Here is a 17,968-nt window from a genome sequence, read left to right as displayed (position 1 = left end):
AGAGATTGTGTCACACAACAGACTGCAAACATCAACCAAACGATAGACGACAGTATTCGTCAGGGCTACTTCAGACGGAGATTTCGTGGATGACTTCAGTACAGTGTACAAGTCTTCCAGGAATAAATAGTACAAGATATCGTCATTCCAGAGAGCCAGTAAGGATCATACCTGTGGCTGAGCCTTCTGACAAGCTTCAAGGTCCTGGGCATCCCGTGATGATCTACTGAGAGTAACAACTGATTATAGTCCACGAGGAATTGGTATGTTTCTGTAATTTTATTGTTTAAATATGTATGCTAAAAGTATTATTTGTGTAATTTGCTTATGTAACTTATTGAGTTAGTTTTATTGTAAACTAGCTGCAATACCCGGCGTTGCCTGCGATGAACACAGGGTGTAGTTAGTAATTGTCTTCTTAATTTTAATATCAAGTGTGAAAATAATTTAGATCACTTTCAGATCCTGACAGACGTTCTGCCAGTTTATAGTTATTTACCTGGTCTGTATGTAATTTAGACTTTATAAAGCAATATAGAAAAAAGCTGAAAAATAAGAGATTACTAATATTGAAAAGATTCCATTATCTATATAATGCTCGGCCTGCATTGCAATGCCTCATTTCGGCCTTGTCGGTTTCGACTTATTTACAGCTAGGCCCAATATAGCAATGCCAAAATTTAAAGCATATTGCTTATCGCGGGCAACGGAATTTAAATCGAAAGGGCTGTACGTTTCCAACAACATTTTGTTCTGCAAATGGTGCAATTGCCGAGTTGATTACGAGAGAAGGGACACTGTTGTCAAACATGTTGCTAGTAAGCATTATATGAAAGTGAGGTTAGGTGCCGAGGGCACAAGCAGTGGCAGCAAACGTCTTGCAACACTAGAAAAAGTCCCAAAAGTCGGGGAAAAAGTACGAGAGGACAGAGAGACAATTATTTTGGATACAACCGAGGCTTTTATATCTGCCAACATACCACTCCAGAAATTAGACAACATCCAATTACATGGTTGGATTAATAAAAATGTAAAGGATGGGGGAGATCTTCCTACGGCCAGTTCCCTTAGGAGAACTTATGTTCCAAAATTGGGGGAGAAAGTGGAAGCACAGTTAAAAGATGAATTTGAAGGGGTCGATATATGTGTGCTATGTGATGAAACTACGGATAAAGGAGGGGCATGTGTTTTCAACATCCTTTTCAAAAAATTAGAACCTGCTAGTATCCAAAACATAAAGTTAGTGGCATCCATTGTTCTTGATGCAGCAAACCATGCAACATGTTATAAAGCAGTTCTGGACACATTGAACAAGTACAACATTCATTACAATTCAGTGAAAGCCATAATAAGTGATTCTGCTCCTTACATGAACAAGTGTTTCACCACACTGAGTGGATTGTTGGTAGAAGCTGTTCATGTGCAGTGTTGGGCACATAAGTTGCATTTAGTAGGCAACACCTTCCAAAGTACACTGCCGCTTCTTAACAAGGCAGTATCTAAGGTTAAGAAGGAATTTCTTAACAGTAGAAGGAGAAGAAACCTCTACTTGGTATTCTTGTCAGAAAAATATAGAACATCCGGTGGCAAAGTCAGGGCTTTTCATGAACCAGTTTTGACAAGATGGAATTCTTGGTTCCATTCTGTCACTTACCTTTCTGAGTACTTTGATAACATAGTGGAATATTTTGAAAACATTGATGGCAGCTTGGAATCGGAGAACAGTGGCAGGGCCGCACTGCTGCAGAGGTGGTTCAAATAAAAATTGAAGCTGAATTTGTTTCAGTCCACTGCAGACAACTGTCTGAACTAATCACATTCCTGGAAGGTTCTGCTTATACAACATCGCTTCGGATGGTGATTTTTCGTTTTCACGAAATAGATGCGAAAATATGCTAAATTATATTTTTTCCGCTATAAAATGTGAAATCTAGACTATTCCGAGATAAATGCGAAATCAAGGCAAACGTAGATTCGTCTTCACTCTACACAATTTATTTACCGATTGTATTTCGTTTCAGTTCAGTATCAAAAGAAACCATCATTTTATGGCGTATTCAGCACAAGTATCTTATTGTCACGTCATTCACAACACTATTGTTCGTAAATATTGAATGAAGAATGGCCGTCCGTGCCTCGCGATTGTAAACAAAGCAAAGAACAACTAGCTGGAAGATTGTCCGTCATCTTGCAGAATACAAGATTTTAGGCCACCATATTGCGACATCTCTGCTTCGCCGCGCTAACAATTGTAAGTCCCATTTTCTGGCTGCGTGTTTCACGTGAAAGCCGCGTTCTTGTGTAGTCTGTGGAAGGTGGTGTGTTTACAAATACGTGCATACTCGTGAATGTGTTGTATACTGTTATTTCTCGTGGTAAAAATGGGACGAAACATAATTTCCATTTGCGATCGCATAAATGAACACAAAAGTGAACAGTTCTACGAAAGTGATACAAATATTTTAATGTGCAATTTATGTAATCGCAGTCTGGAGTGGAAAAAAAAAGATGTACTTGAAAAGCACATTAAATCTGAGGGACATCAGGTTGCAAAAAAAAAGATTCACCGAGAAATCGGATGAAGAAAAAAAAGTTGCTAAAACGGCAAGCAACGGTTTCTGGCATGATCGAAAACCAAAAGAAGGCGAAAATTGAAAAAAACGAAGAAAAAAAAATTGAAAAAACGAGTTGCAATAACATTATTTGTGCACTCTACATCAACTATGGCCATGAACATGGCTAAAAAATATTTATTGTAATTTTAAGTATTCAATTTATTAGTGGTGCACCGATGCGGATACCGATAAATCGTAATCGGCGATTATGGGTACTTACCGATTAATCGTAATCGGCGATTATCTTAACGATTACTTTGCCGATTATCTACGTCCCGACGTAATTAAGTAGGTTTTTACCGTGTAATATTTTGTCACATATTTTAGGACGAAATACGGTAATATTTGTATATATTACAAAATTCATCTAACTCCGTCATATCAAGATTAGAGATATTTCGTTAAGTTTAATAAATCTCGTTGCCTCGAACAATAAAAAATGCATTTTTCCTACACGTTTATTTACGTTTCGTCTTTTGTTCTGTCTTTTGTTTAGTGGCCTTGTACATTACCTATAGCCAGAGACGTAAAATAGATGGCACGCAATCAAAATACCACAAGCAGTTGCAGTGTATTCTATGAGAATCGATATTTTAGAGTCGATAGTAGCGGTTCAAAATCGTGGTCTCGATACCTTTCAGAGTTTATCACTGCGTTTTACAAACTCGTTATGGTCGTCTTCTTTGTCTTCGTCGTCTTTGGTAACATTATCCGTTGTGTTATTTGTATGTGACGTGAAAAATGAAAAAGTATTTATAATTTTATACATTCAGTCAACATTAATAAAATCACATGTGCTACAATTGGTTTTGAGTCATTTTTATATAATTATAGTGAGATGGCGACTAGGGAGAAAAAAAGTGAAGTGTGAAAACATTTTTCTATAAACTCAAGTGAACAAAATATAGCAACATGTTTACATTGTTAAACGGTAATTTCTCGTTGCAACCTTATGTGATAGTCGATAATAATGCTAGTTTTCCGCAACAAAAACTTACCCACTGTAAATTACAATTATTAGACTGTAGTTCAAGTTGTTTACAATAACAAATATAAATAGAAGTTAATTTAATTTACACTTTGCAATGACTTAATAGTGTATTTTATATATTCTTATACTGTTATTATAACTGTATTCTCGATTTTACCTAACTTTGTTATTAAATTCACATGGGGATAAAAAAATTTGTGTGCATTATTACACTTAAAAATATTTGTTCATTATAATCTGTAACTGAATCGGTATCTGCCGATTATTGCTCTTATAATCGGTAATCAAATCGGTAATCGGTAAAGTCATATCGGTGCACCACTACAATGTTTGGAATCCTGCCAAGATAGGCTATCTTTGTAGTTGTGCTAGATCTTTATTTCTGTGGTTGTTAGTAATTAAATATGTGTATTATTTAATGCTTTTTAAAAATATACTTTTCTTCAGTAATGTAAAATGAGAGAATTGGCTAAATCTTGTTTTTAAAAATGCTACAAAATGCTAAATTTCAAATTTAAAATGCTAAATGTTATTTTTTTAAATGCTATAAATCACCATCTCTAAACGTCACACACATTAACCTGTAAACTTGATGATTTGGTGGGCAAAACGCAGCTGTTAAGTGTAGGGCAAGTTGAGCAGTTTAGTGAATGTATTGTCCGTTTATTGGAGAGTCTTTCACTTAAGCTTAAGGGGGAACAAGTATCTCTTCTGAAAGCAGCAGCTGTGAAGGCACATACAAAGTTACAGGATTTAAAGAAAAAAAGATCCAGCAGGAAAATTTTTTTCAAGCATGAGTTCATTACTGAATCCTAGAAAAATTACTCAGCAAACTCCTTCCAATGAAATGTTGCAAAGTTATATGCACAACATTCCTTTCATCAAGCAAATGGAACTGCAGACATTTTTAGAAGGATACCATGCCATGAAGAATGTACAGGAAAGCACCAGTACAACGAACTTCAGTTAAACGAACACTTCACTTAACCGAACTCATTGTTTGGTCCCGCCAAAAACGTATATAATAACCTTGAATTTTATTTCATCTGAACGAATTTTACGACGGTCCGTTTCTTCCTGAAACAAAAATATTCACTTGAACGAACAACCTTGAGGCAAATTATGAAAAAAATTACCATTCAAAAACTTGTTCTTTATTTTTAATTTTCTTATTCAAACGTAACAGCGTGTACGTAAACAAAAACAATAACGGAACTAGTATGTGCGTGCACGTACTATCGAAATTAGTAGATTAATTCTCGTGTTTTGAAATAATATTGGAATGGTATTACGTCCGTTGTACGATACAACTAGTACATATTCTCGGATTTTTCGTTTTTTGGCTACTTACATTACGATAATTTTTGTACGGTACTTTGGCTAACCTGTGTTTTAATTTATTTTTTGAAAGTCATTTTTTTCATCACAGTCCATAGTGTTTTTGTCGTGTCTACAGGCGTGAAATTTTTTACGTTTTTCAATAGTGTTGTGTTCTTCAGTGCCGGTTGTAGAAATGAAGCGTGTGACAGAACAAAAGTGTATATGGGGGAGAAAAAAAATAACGCAATTCATCAAAACTTTCGACCTAAGACCTAACTATTCAAAAGAATGACGATGCTTGTCGTCTTCAAATGTTTTGGAACACCATGCGTTTTGTAATGTATGCACGTGTGACTTTTCGATTGCACACGTTGGAAGGGATGACTGTAGAGGGCACATTGAATTAAAGAAACATGCGGAATATTTTATAGTCATGACGAGCAATAAATCCATATCGTAGTTTTTTCGCTACATCTGAAGAAACGAAAGTAACTAACGCAGAGTTATTGTTTACAAGTTCTGTTGTTTGTTTATAAGACAGTTCTTATCCAACCAGGATAAAAGAAGCAAATAAAAAGACAATTGTTCAAAAGTATAACTTTGCATACTTTGAATTGAAGGTTGAAAATTTCCTGTAAAATTATTGACATTTCTTACATATTCAGATGATTGTATTGTTCAAATCTTTTTTTTTCTTTGATTCATTAATTTTCATTGTATTCATATGCATAGGCCTACATTTTTCATTTTTTTTTTTTGCATATTATTGTCCTTATTTTATCTTGTGTGTGTCATAATTCCTCAGAAAAAATTTATTGTGCATGATTTACATGTACTTTTTCCATATAATTGTCATTACTGATGGGTGTGATTTGAGGTTGGCAGCTCTGCCTACAATGTGTCTCCTGACCATAGACAAAGCATCAGCAGAGAGTATGTGAACAGGTTCTTCAAGCGGCCATAGACTAATGACTGAGATACTGAACCTTAGTACACTTAAGGTGTTTCATGTGTTTATCGGTATACAAATTTATAACAATGCTTATGTTTCAGTATAAAGAACTTCAGTATAACAAACTCAACTATTTTTTGGTCCCTTCGTGTTCTTTATAGTGAAGCTTTCCTGTAGTTGTGGAAGAGCTGGTAAGGCCATATTGTTCGGACCCTTATGTGCTCTCTGAAAACAGACCACCCACATTTTGCTTCAGTTTGTTTGAAGGCTTTGAGGCTGCCTACAAGCAATGTGGACAGTGAGAGGTCCTTCTCACATTATTCACTCGTAGTAAGTGACTGGTGCCGCAGGCTGTTACCAGAAAATTCTGAAATTCTGACAATGATTAATTTCAACAAGACCTGAAGTGTGTAGCGTTAACATGACTAAAGTTTAACCACTTTTATTGTAACAAAACTTTTGTACATACAGCATCATTTCTTAATTTTTATTTTTTCGTAATCAGAATAATAGAAACATAAGAGTGCACAAATAAATTTTGTTCTAGATTTGTGATCAGTATGGTGCTTTAAACTTTTGAAGAAAATGTCTTAAGTACCGGTAGTAAAAAATTTTCTTTTTTTAAAATATCATTTTAAAATATGTTTTCCTATAAAAACACAAAACACCACAATTGCTGATTATTGAAACGAAATTGGCATAAAAATAACACCGCCTTTTCCCATCACTACTTATACATGATAAACTGTTTGCAGTTTTTTAGTTTGCTAACTACAATCAATGATTTGTAATAAAATAAGGTTATAAAATCTCAACACAGCCCAAATTACCGTGATCGACGAGCCAAGTCATGCAGAGGGAGTTGAGCTTCTCGTTAAAGAAGTTGACGCCCAGTTGTCCCGCCAGGAGAGGCATGTATTCTATGATTGCCAGTCGAACCCTCCACTTTGAGTCCTCTGCCAGTTCTACTATCGCAGGTAGCAGCGACTGTGACAGCTGGAACAGCAAGCAGTTTGGTGGTTACCAAAACATATCTGAGTTAAGTCAATGTGGACTGCAGTGGATTACGGGATATTTAGAAGACATCCGAAGGTAGGAGAGTTATGACATGTAATGTTACATACACTGTACTTACAAGAACTTTGCTGCTACCATTTCTTGTGTGAGCAATTTAAACTTTTTTTTTTAAAGCAAGCAGCAGTTAGTTGCTTGCAGCGAGGAAGAGAAAAGGCAGGGAGGGAAGCTAGCAGCCACAGAGAAAATGAGAGGAAAGAGTGGAAGGGACCCTATTCTTTATCTTTTTTTCCTCTTATTTCTCTCTGTCTCTCTCTTATCTATATATTTTGCTCTCTGGTAGTATATGGGTGAAATTAAAATGATAACGCTGTGAAGAAGTGGATGACGCCCTTCCTTTACATTCCCAGTTGACACCATCTGCAGAACAGTCTCTTTCATCTGCCACGTCATCACATTAGTGCCGAGGTTGTGGCAGTAAACAACAAGTGATAAAAAGTGGCGTTAAGAGTTGCAATTTTTAGGCATAGCATGTAGTTTTGAACTCATAATTATGAAAGGTTTAAATGCTCACATGCAGAGAAGTAGGAGCAGGAGGAATATAGTAATGTATATTAAAAAAATACATTAGACTTCTTAAGTTCCTATTTAAATCTGTAACAGTTTCCTATACATTGTGTCACCACTTTTGAGAAATGTGTATACGTGAATTTATAAATTTTTCATACTTGTTGGGATCTAACATTACACTTACATATTTCATAATTATTCTGCTACTTTAAGTACTAATTTAATTACGAGAATATTTTCAGCCATTATCAGTTCTCATACTAACAAGTATTTACTGTATTTAAAAATGCAGAGTATCTAAAACTAATTCAAATTTTAAATAATAAGAAAAATCAAAAATATAGAATTTTTAAAATGTTTTAGTAAAAACACTGATCTGCAAATATAAGTGCACATAATATAGCCAGATTTTAGTTCATATGAAGTTATTGATAAAATTATTTTACATCACCCATAATCAAGCTCATCTTTCCTTCATTCAATACACAGATGGTACGGTACATTAGCGGTACATTAGTAGCCACACACTGTTCTAAGTTGATAAGCTTTTTCATGTTGGTTCAATGTTGTTTTAAGATAGTTAGTACGAAACAGATCTTTCATCCTTACAAGATTTTTTATTTACTAACAATTCAGTATATAGTATTTTTATTGAGATATAACAATGTAACCATTTTAGTATTGCTATCAGCAAATATTACCGATTTTATGGATTTCCGATGTAATAATTTATAACGATACTTGATAAACTGATACACATGATAAAAGTACAAGTTTATCCATATAGGTTTCACCAATATTATCAATTTACCAGTTTAGATTTCCACACACATCTATCACTACATTTTTTCTATAATTTAGGCTCTTTTGAATTTGAAGACAGCAAATCTTTGGTAACTCTAAATCCAATTGAAAGTTAGGTTATGTCATTGTGCAGTAACACATTTGTGTGTTATATTTTATGGAAAATCACAATAAGATTGTTTAAAGAATACCATAAAACAAAATATCCACAAATGCATTTTCTTTTTAACATGAGATGACCCATGGATGAAGGTAACACCAACAGCTATAATGAGGGAACCAACAACAATGCAGAAAAATGAGTAAATGGTCACCTGCCATATTGTGAACAACAGACATGCATAGTGCTCTGTTGACAATCTTTTGAGGATAAAGCCTAACTAACACCACCACCATCTTTTCACAAGTTATGGTGAACTGATGCCATATTAAGTTCAACATATTTTATGCCATAAACATTCCCAATACTGAATTCTTTACTAAATTCCAATGAATTTATAGGTAAAAATACTTGAAGCAACCAATCACTGTTACATATTAGAGACATTCCATAAATTAAACACTTAACTTAAATGAAGCCAAATTTTAAAAATTAAATGTTTGAAATACATTAAAACTCGCTTACGATGTTTCCGTATAATACGTTTTCCTGTTTATGAGGTTTAAATTAGTGATGGGTCAATTCCTGTTTTTTCCCGGTTCTCGGTTCGGTACCGGTTCTTAAAAATCGGTTCTCGGTCCTCGGTTCTGACAAACGATAAAATAAATATTATTCACATATTATTTATGAGGTGTTTTAAGTAATTAACTATTTATTGTTTTGACTACAAAAAAAGAACTAAAAAGCCTGTATCCAGACTTACATCTTCAACAATTTACTGTTTAAATTACTGAAAATAATAATTTGTTTATATTGTTCTGTCCTCAATGTTTTTTATTGTATGCTTACAAATAAATACATTGGCATAATGTTTCAGTCTTTAAAGAGGCTATCAAAGCAAATTAAAAGGTTTAGAATAGTTTTCAAGCTACAGTAAACACACCAACCTATTAAAAATGTAATATGTATTAATAAAAAAATTAATTTGAAATAATATAGAGAACACTTAATAAAACTATAATTTACTATATTAATCTAGAAATTACTTCAAGAAATCTACATACACCTTCCTTTAAAACATAGGAATAAAAATAAAATGTAAATAAATAAAATGATGGTGAACTTTCAAAGAATTAAAATATTAAATTGTCCATCCAACTTATTGCCTACATTGAATTCAGTTTGTTTGCACAGTCAACAGTAAATTACTGCCACACTTCTGATGCCATTTCTTACACAATTTGCTCTATTTGGCCAGAATAATTATACTTTACAAGAATCAACAAGCATTTCATTTGACCAGCCAATAGTAAAATACATCTACACATTCATACAACACTTTACTAAAAAAAAAAAAAAAATTCCCCCTTCAAAACAATCCTATTTACCTAAAAGAGAAAGTTACTAGCCATTACGCTAGATGGCTGCAAATGCAGTGAACTTACACTCCAAAGTACTGCACAAAAAAATGCATAAAATTTTATAATGCCGAAAATTATTATGGAAAATTTTAAATCAATCATTAATTCTATTAAACAAATATTCTGTGGAATTTGCACTTTTAATTGTTCTTTATACACCAGTCACCCTTACTTACGTGTCAACGACTCAATTAACTGCCTATTTTTAAAAACAAATTGAAACAAACATGGCGTCTTTCTGTTCTCACATCTCTGCTGAGGCACGTTATAGAGTTGCACACATCTATGAACTACATCTATGGCACCTTCAACTGTTATGTTTTGATTGTAAAACGTACTTTGTTTACAGATCTGACGAGAACATTAAATATTTTCACGTGTAATTTATTTTATAGTTAGAGATGAATATTATTCCACAGAAGTCCAAAAAAATAATTCATATGTGGATTGGACATTGAGCCATTTCATGCTGCAGTTAAGTTGTAGTGAAGGACTATTTTCGTAAAGGGTTTTGCTATACTGCCGGTACCGGTACCGGCACCGACATTTTAGCTGCGGTTCTCGGTGCCGGTTAAAATGCTGAGAACTGTAGGAACCCGAGAACCGAGAACCGGTACCGACCCATCCCTAGCACAAAATGTTCATTTCGGGAATAAAATAATGTAATAAAGTTTATCTTTACACTTTTAAACTTTAAATATAAATAAACTTTTAGACAATTGTTTCAAAATATTAATAAACATGACCATCAAACCTTTGCCACACTCAGCACACTGTTACAATATTTTTATTGACCAATCATCTGCTTGCAATCACATCCTTTGTTCAGACTGTGTATTAGTGTGTGTAATTTTGTGTTAGTAACATTGATTAGACCTCAACATAATCAGTTCTTCTGAGAAGTCTCTGAATACTTCAAGTTGTATTTCCCGCGCTGCTGTGTAGTGGCAACCATTATGCCGCATCCTCTGCCAATAGTTGGCAGCCCTGAACTTCCAGCCGGAAGTCAGTCATATTTTTCATCATGGCGGTGAGTAGTACTATAGTGTAGCCTCACGGTTAAATTGTTGTATTATAATGGCATCTATAATCATTATCGTATACAGTCCACTCAGTTATCGCGCTATAACATTTTTGGTCCATCTAGGCCGGATAGTTCTGGTGATAGAATGCCGGTTTTCGAAATTGGTTTGTGATTCGTGGCACATGCGTGAACAATGCTTCTCGTGTCCGGGACCGCCTTTGTTCAGTGAAATATGTTACGTGCATTGAAGTGATTACAAGCCTGTGTACGTTGATCTGGTTGTGTTGTACTTTGCTGCACGAACTGTGTAACTTAGTTGGTTCGTGCGTGCATTTATTACCACGTGTGGGAAATCACGTAAGTAGTCTCATCATTAGTGAACTTAAAGCGCTGGGTTTGCGGCTGCAATTAGCGGAGGGACGGGTGAAACGTGCGTGTGACTTAGCAAAAGCGGCAGCGAGTGACGCGACCAAGGTCCCGTTGCTTCTTGCCAGTGTGCGTGACCTACCGGACGTGAAGCGCTCCTACGAAGCGGATTTCATTAACGTAGAAGCTTCGTCGGACAAAAGAAAGAATTTCAACAGTGAACAGCATCAGCGATGTTTGATAGACTTGGAAGAGCAGTACTACACAGTCATGGCTGCCATCGACTCTGTGAACAGGAAGCCTGGGTTATCACCCGGGCCTGAAGGCAGTGCTTCAGAACTCCGTAAGTTAAACGTCACATTACCGAAAATCACACTTCCCAACTCTGATGGAACTCCGCAGCAGTGGTCGAATTTCTCTAATTTGTTTTCCACATTAGTTTCAGACAAAACTGCTTTGTCATCTGTAGAAAAGTTGGCATACTGAAAGGTGCTCTTGTGGGCGATCCGCTTGGGATGATTCAGTCGTTACCCTTGTCGGAGGCAAACTTTAAAGTAGCTTGGAACTTGCTCATGGAACACTATGAGAACAAAAGTTTGATTGTGTCGGCACATGTTGAGGCCCTACTGCAGGCACCTGCAGCCTCAGTAGACTCACCAAGTTCTCTACAGCGGCTGTTGACAGTCATTTCTGAAAATATCTCAGCACTTAAGGCATTGCAGGTCCCAGTAAACCATTGGGACATGATCCTGCTCCCTATACTGAGCAAGTGCCTAGACTCTAGGCTTCATGTAGAGTGGGAGATGACATTAGGTCGTAAGTTTCCCAACATTAATACCTTTTGTGCATTTCTGGAAAGGCACTGTAGGGCCCAGGAAGTAGTCTGTGGTGCATCTCGTGCTAAAACTTTGGGGACACAGCCCTTTAAGCAGAAACCCCCAACCCAATCTAAGCACCGTACTAATGCTTTTCTTACTTCAACGCAGTCTTGCTGTATGTGCAGTGCATCTCATATGTTGCACCAGTGCCCCGACTTTCATAACCTGAACCCTCAGGATCATTTTGCTGTTGTGAAGAAAGAAAAGTTGTGTTTAAACTGCCTTGGTAAAACACACCTTTCGAAACAGTGCTCATCTAGTGTATCATGTCATAAATGTGGTATTAGACATCACACCTTATTGCATTTTGAAAATGATCATGTTCATGACCAAGTAGCACAAGTATCAGATGCTGACCAAGCTTCTTCTGGAGAAACTATATCCGCAGTCTCCTCAGTCATATCAGCCGTTGTGAGAGCAGACCACACTGTTCTGTTGTCAACAGCTCAGGTGCAGATTTTAGATGCTGCGGGTAATCCATTTGTTGTTAGGGCCTTGTTGGACACAGCAAGTCAGGCTAGCTTCCTTACTGAGCACTGCATGCAGAAGTTGAGGCTACATCATGAGAGAACCCAGTTACCAGTCAGTGGGTTATCAGGCACCCAAGTGAACGTTGCTAAGGCTCGTGCATCAGTTGTAGTCATGCCAGTTGGTAGCACTGGTCTTCAGTTCACTATTGATGTATTTATTCTTCCACGTATAACTGGTAATTTGCCGAGTGTGGTGGTATCGCCCAATGTCCGGGCAGTCTCTAGCTTAAAGCTATCGGATCCCTCATTTGAAACGCCTGGCCCCATCGACCTGCTTATCGGTGCAGATGTGTTTCCCCTTATTGGTTACAGGGGGCAGCATGGAGGGCCCACCTGTTGCATTAGATTCAGTGTTTGGCTGGATCTTGATGGGAAGGGTAGCTTCTAGGCCAGTTCCTGCATACTCACAGTCCTTCACGGTCTCCTTGCTCTGTTCCTCCCCTCCATTGGGAGAAGTCATGAAGAAATTTTGGGAAGTTGAGGAGTACCCCACCATCAAGCATTATTCACCTGAAGATACGCGTCGTGAGAAAATGTTTGTCGAATCTCACAAGCGCATGGAGGATGGGCGCTACAATGTATGTCTGCCATGCAACACCTCATCCTCTGAGTTGGGAGACACTCGTGCTCAAGCCATAAATCGCCTGCTTGGTGTGGAGAGGCGCCTTAAACGGAATCCAGATGTATCGGCAATGTACTCTGACTTCATAAAGGACTATCTGGTTGCAGGACACATGGAGAAGGTTCCTCCAGAACAAAAACATTCAGTTCCATCATACTACATTCCTCACCACACTGTAGTTAAGCCTGACAGTTCTACCACCAAGTTACGGGTGGTGTTTGATGCCTCGGCTAAGGGCTCTACTGGGAGATCATTGAATGACTGCCTACTTACTGGTCCCAAACTACAGAAAGAAATAATTGATGTTTTACTTAGCTTTCAGTCACATGCGGTAGTATTCACTGCAGACATAAAACAGATGTATCGACAAATTTCTATCCATCAAATGCACCAGGATTACCAACGCATTGTCTGGAGGTTTTGTGACACTGATCCTGTTCAAGACTATTGCTTGAAGATGGTGACTTATGGAGTATCTGCATCCCCATACCTAGCTCTACGTACAATACAGCAGCTGGCTAAGGATGAGGCTGCAAACTTTCCTCTTGCATCTAAAGTCCTGTTATGTAGATGATGATGTCACAGGGTCCATTTCTGTTGATTCAGCCCTGGATGTTCAAAGGGAACTTCGTTCTTGTCTTGCCAAAGGTGGTTTCAAACTAAGGAAATTCATGAGCAATCACCCCGCACTTCTTGATTGGCTTCCACATGAAGATGTTGAAACACCCCAGATGTTGAGCTCCGTTGCTATTACAAACAGTATAGGCAGAATGATTGCCTTAGATCTACAGCCATTCAACATGGTAAATGATAGGGGTTTTCATGAAATGATGTACGTATTGGAACTACAGTACACAGTTCCAAGTTGCACCACTTTTTCAAGAAGCGTTATTCCTGAACTGCATTAACACACATTTGCAAAAATTACTAGCAACATGCAAAATGATTTCATAGATTGTATGAACTCAATATCTTTCACCAATGACACACAGTAATGACAGTTATTTGTCGCTAACATGTCACTACCTGAGCAAGAACTTTGAACTTGTGCAATACACTTTAGGGAACTTCCCTTTCTCAGGAGAACACAGTGGCACTGCTATCTACGATGTTTTGTTGTAAATGTCAAATAAATATGCAATTTCACAATGTATGCCTGTGTATGTAGTATCTGACAATGCCAAAAATATGAAACTAGCATTGTCAAAAACTTCATGGGTAGCACTGAATTGTTTAGGCAAGTGCAACTGGCTATAAATGATAGCAAAAAGGTAACTCCAGGAATAGAAGCAGTTTGTAAGAAGGCACGCAGTATAGTGGGCCACTACAAGCATAGTTCTCAGGCGAGCCAAAGACTACATAAGCTACAGAAGCAAATGGGAAATCCACATGCGAGCTTATCCAAGATGTTGATACACACTGGAATAGTGTATTTGTTATGCTGTCCCGTCTGCTAGAGCAAAGGAAGCTGTTGCTGCAGAACTTGCATCCTCATGTTCACTGGATAATTTGTAGGGTTCTGCGAATATTCAAAATTTCCGAATTTGAGTTCAAATTTTTTGATATTCGATTTGTCAATTTGAATCGAATTCATTTTACAATAATTTGACTTGCAAAATCTGGCACGGATACACTAATATAAGACATGCCGCCCCCCCCCTTTCCCCCCCATTTTTAAAAGAAATGTAAATGGACGATTACATCTTCCACTTACAAAAAATTATACAGCGAAACGCCTTATTTACGTTACCGTTATTTACGTTTTCACGTTATTTGTTTATTTCTGTCCCATTTTAACCTCATTTGATGTAATGCAATAAATTCCCGTTGTTTACAACGCGCCTATTGCTTTACGCAGTTTACGCCGTTCGTTCTGATAAAACTGCTTACTAACTTAATTAATCCTATTACAAAGTAATCTGATGTGTAAATCGTGTTTTAAAGATGTTTTTAAAAGTTATAAACTTCATCTTTAACGTCTCGGGAGTCACTTTATACCGCTTATAAAAACGTAAGCAGCATAAGTTTGGTTGTGTTGATTCCTGTATTCCTGTATTCCTGTATAGAGCGCGCGCACGTAGCACATAGGGACATTGGACTAATCTAGAAGGACAAAATTATTTATCGCTCTTAAACATTTGGTAAATAATCTGTAATTCATAAAAAATTGTATGCAAAAGTATCTTCAATTCTAATTTCCAGCAATGCAATGTAGCAAAGGGCAAAAGCGAAAACAAATGGCGAAAGAATATGAAAATTCTTGTAAGTAAAATTTATATAGGCTAATCATTACAGTGGTCAAATATATACATATCTACTAACTAAATTAAAAAAAAAAATTATAATAGTTTAAAACTAAAAATATAAATATTAAATGGAAAAAGCCTTAAATTTCTTCACATATCAAGATTTCCAATGTTTCCTTCATAAAAGAATTTTGTTTTTTCTTGATCATTGTTCGCCTTGATGCAAGCAGGGGATCAGATGTTAACAACTACCTATTTAAAAAATCTGTATTATTGTCTACTCTATTAAATTTCCTTGCGAAATTTTGCCTGTATGAACGGAAATGCTTATTTCTGGCTTCTGCTGCCTCTTCAGACAATTGTCCTATAGGCAAAAGGGCATTCTCTATTATAGAACCATGTATCAATAGTTTACGCATGGTAGGCATCATGTTATGCCTACCGTACAGTTCAACATAAAGTTCTGCAGTCTCTAGTAAATTTCTGAAATTTTTTCACATCTATTTTGTACCCGCTTGAAATGCATTCAAGAATCACTTTTATTCTTTGAATTTAAAGTAACATCCAGGCCTGTTATTTCAGCTGCCAACTCAGGGTCTTCAAAAAATCGTCGACTTGTATTTCCGTCATTAGTGTTCCCGAATCCAGCTTTGGGAAAATCTATGCTGAGACCTAGCTTGCTTTTAAATTTGTCTTGAATTCTTTCTTTGTTCTCTTAAAAGTTGGTCTGCTTCAGATTTTGTGGGTAAATATTGCACGCCAAGTTTGTAAGCAGTATGCAGTAAGCTTTCAAATAGCCGAATCCTGGCGTGTAAAATAGACAAACTGAATTTCAACGAATCTACATTAATCTCACTTGTTTTTTTTTTTCAAATCGTTGAAATCTTTAGATGTAGCTCCACATATGTAACATCTAATTGTAGATTTTGTGCCTGTTGCCGCATTGCACACTTTTGAGTCTATCATTGTTAGCATCATCTTGTTTTCTACAATATATGGTCTTCCACCAATTGTTAATGTTGGTTCCAATTTATTTGCCGCACATACCACATAACTGATTTCTTCCTTCGTTATGTAAACTGTCTCCTTTACAAAGCGTATACGGATAGGTCTACAGTAGCGGGGTGACGGAGTTGCGTTCTGCCACAATATTTTATTTTCCATTCCATTTACTATACGCAGAGGCACAAAAGAACTTTGAAAAATGTGTGAGTCGCATCCGCTATCATTTTCAAACTTTTGTTTGAACTGAGCCTGTTGTGAGCCATTTACAAATCATTCGGAAAGTATTTTCACTATCGTCACGGGTTTTCAAAACTTCTTCTAAATGTAAAAGTAATCCGTCAGTTGTGTGGTTCACGACACCTTGTAGATTCACTTTAGAACAAGTTTCAGTTATGTTGATAGATTCATCGGAAGGATAACAATGTTTTTTATATTGCTCAAAAACTGAGTAGCAGGGAAGAATTCATGTTGTTTGTCTGATTCTGTCATATTACGTCCTTGACAAATCAGCATCTACAAACATTGCTAGTACTTCCTCCGGACAAACTTGCTTGGCATGTGCTTTGTTACACTCAATTGAATTCCTGTACTCCTTAGCACGATCCTTACTTTCTGAAATCTCTTTCAGTATATTTGACGCACATCTATTTCCTTGGGCTCTCAATTCCATTTCAGCTGCATATATAATTTTCTCAGGGCTATCACTAATGTCTTGAAAGGATTTTGTTGGTCTACCCGGTCTTCTTCTTGCCACTAATACAGGTAATTTAAACACTCCACTCAACCAATTTACATTGTTTTTCACAAATAAATCACTTCTGTATTTTGCTGTTACCCGGCGATTTTTCATTTCTGATCTCAATCTTGATAAATTACGCTTTATTTCCATAACTTGTTCTTCGGTATAAGTTTTATGTGAAACCAAGGAATCTTCTATGTATTCTAATTGACCATTAAAATCAAGATGATTTTGTGATCTCATCACATCAAATATTGCCTTAAGAGTCATCAAACTATTTCCAGAAGGTCCTGAAATAATAGAAATAAAATGTATCGGAAGTATGGTTTTTTCACATTTTCATATTATAAATTTGAAATCACTCTACATGGAGAGTGGGAATTAGTTGGAACCAATATATACATTTTTTAAAAGTATAACTACTATATTTTGAGAATATATAAGCATCATAGCCGGGAAATGCCTGGCAGTAAAAAAAAGGCTCCCAAAACTACTAAATTGGATCAAAATAACTGAATTTAAAAGCGTATTTTTTTAAAAGTCAAAAAGAAAAAACAGTGGTGTACAAAATTATAATATTTGGACTCGAAAAACAAAGTTACTTATCAGGAGTTTCAGAATCCATAACCAGAATTCATCTTTTCACAATAGAACATAAAATAATAAATATTAAATATTGAGTTTTAAAGTACGAACATCGAGTATACACAACCACTGCGAGCAATGCCTGAGTTCTGACTGACACTACCATTTGTAAAATGGGGTGGGTGA

At 36.3% G+C, this 17,968-nt stretch overlaps 1 protein-coding gene across 4 annotated transcripts in view; it reads right to left on the bottom strand.

Annotated features, from left to right (window-relative positions):
- Positions 1–17,968, bottom strand: part of LOC134531116 (serine/threonine-protein phosphatase 2A 65 kDa regulatory subunit A alpha isoform) — a 141,924-nt gene that overhangs the window by 42,104 nt on the left and 81,852 nt on the right. For all 4 annotated transcript variants that reach the window (XM_063366685.1, XM_063366683.1, XM_063366682.1 and 1 more), the window contains exon 8: positions 6,709–6,874. In XM_063366685.1, the coding sequence (XP_063222755.1) occupies positions 6,709–6,874 (166 nt within the window). The remainder of the gene's footprint in view (positions 1–6,708; positions 6,875–17,968) is intronic.

The sequence above is a fragment of the Bacillus rossius genome, chromosome 3, assembly GCF_032445375.1.
Source record: "Bacillus rossius redtenbacheri isolate Brsri chromosome 3, Brsri_v3, whole genome shotgun sequence".
Taxonomy (NCBI): Eukaryota; Metazoa; Arthropoda; class Insecta; order Phasmatodea; family Bacillidae; genus Bacillus; species Bacillus rossius.
Note: the sequence above shows the minus strand (reverse complement) of the source record. Positions and strands in the feature narration are given on the sequence as shown.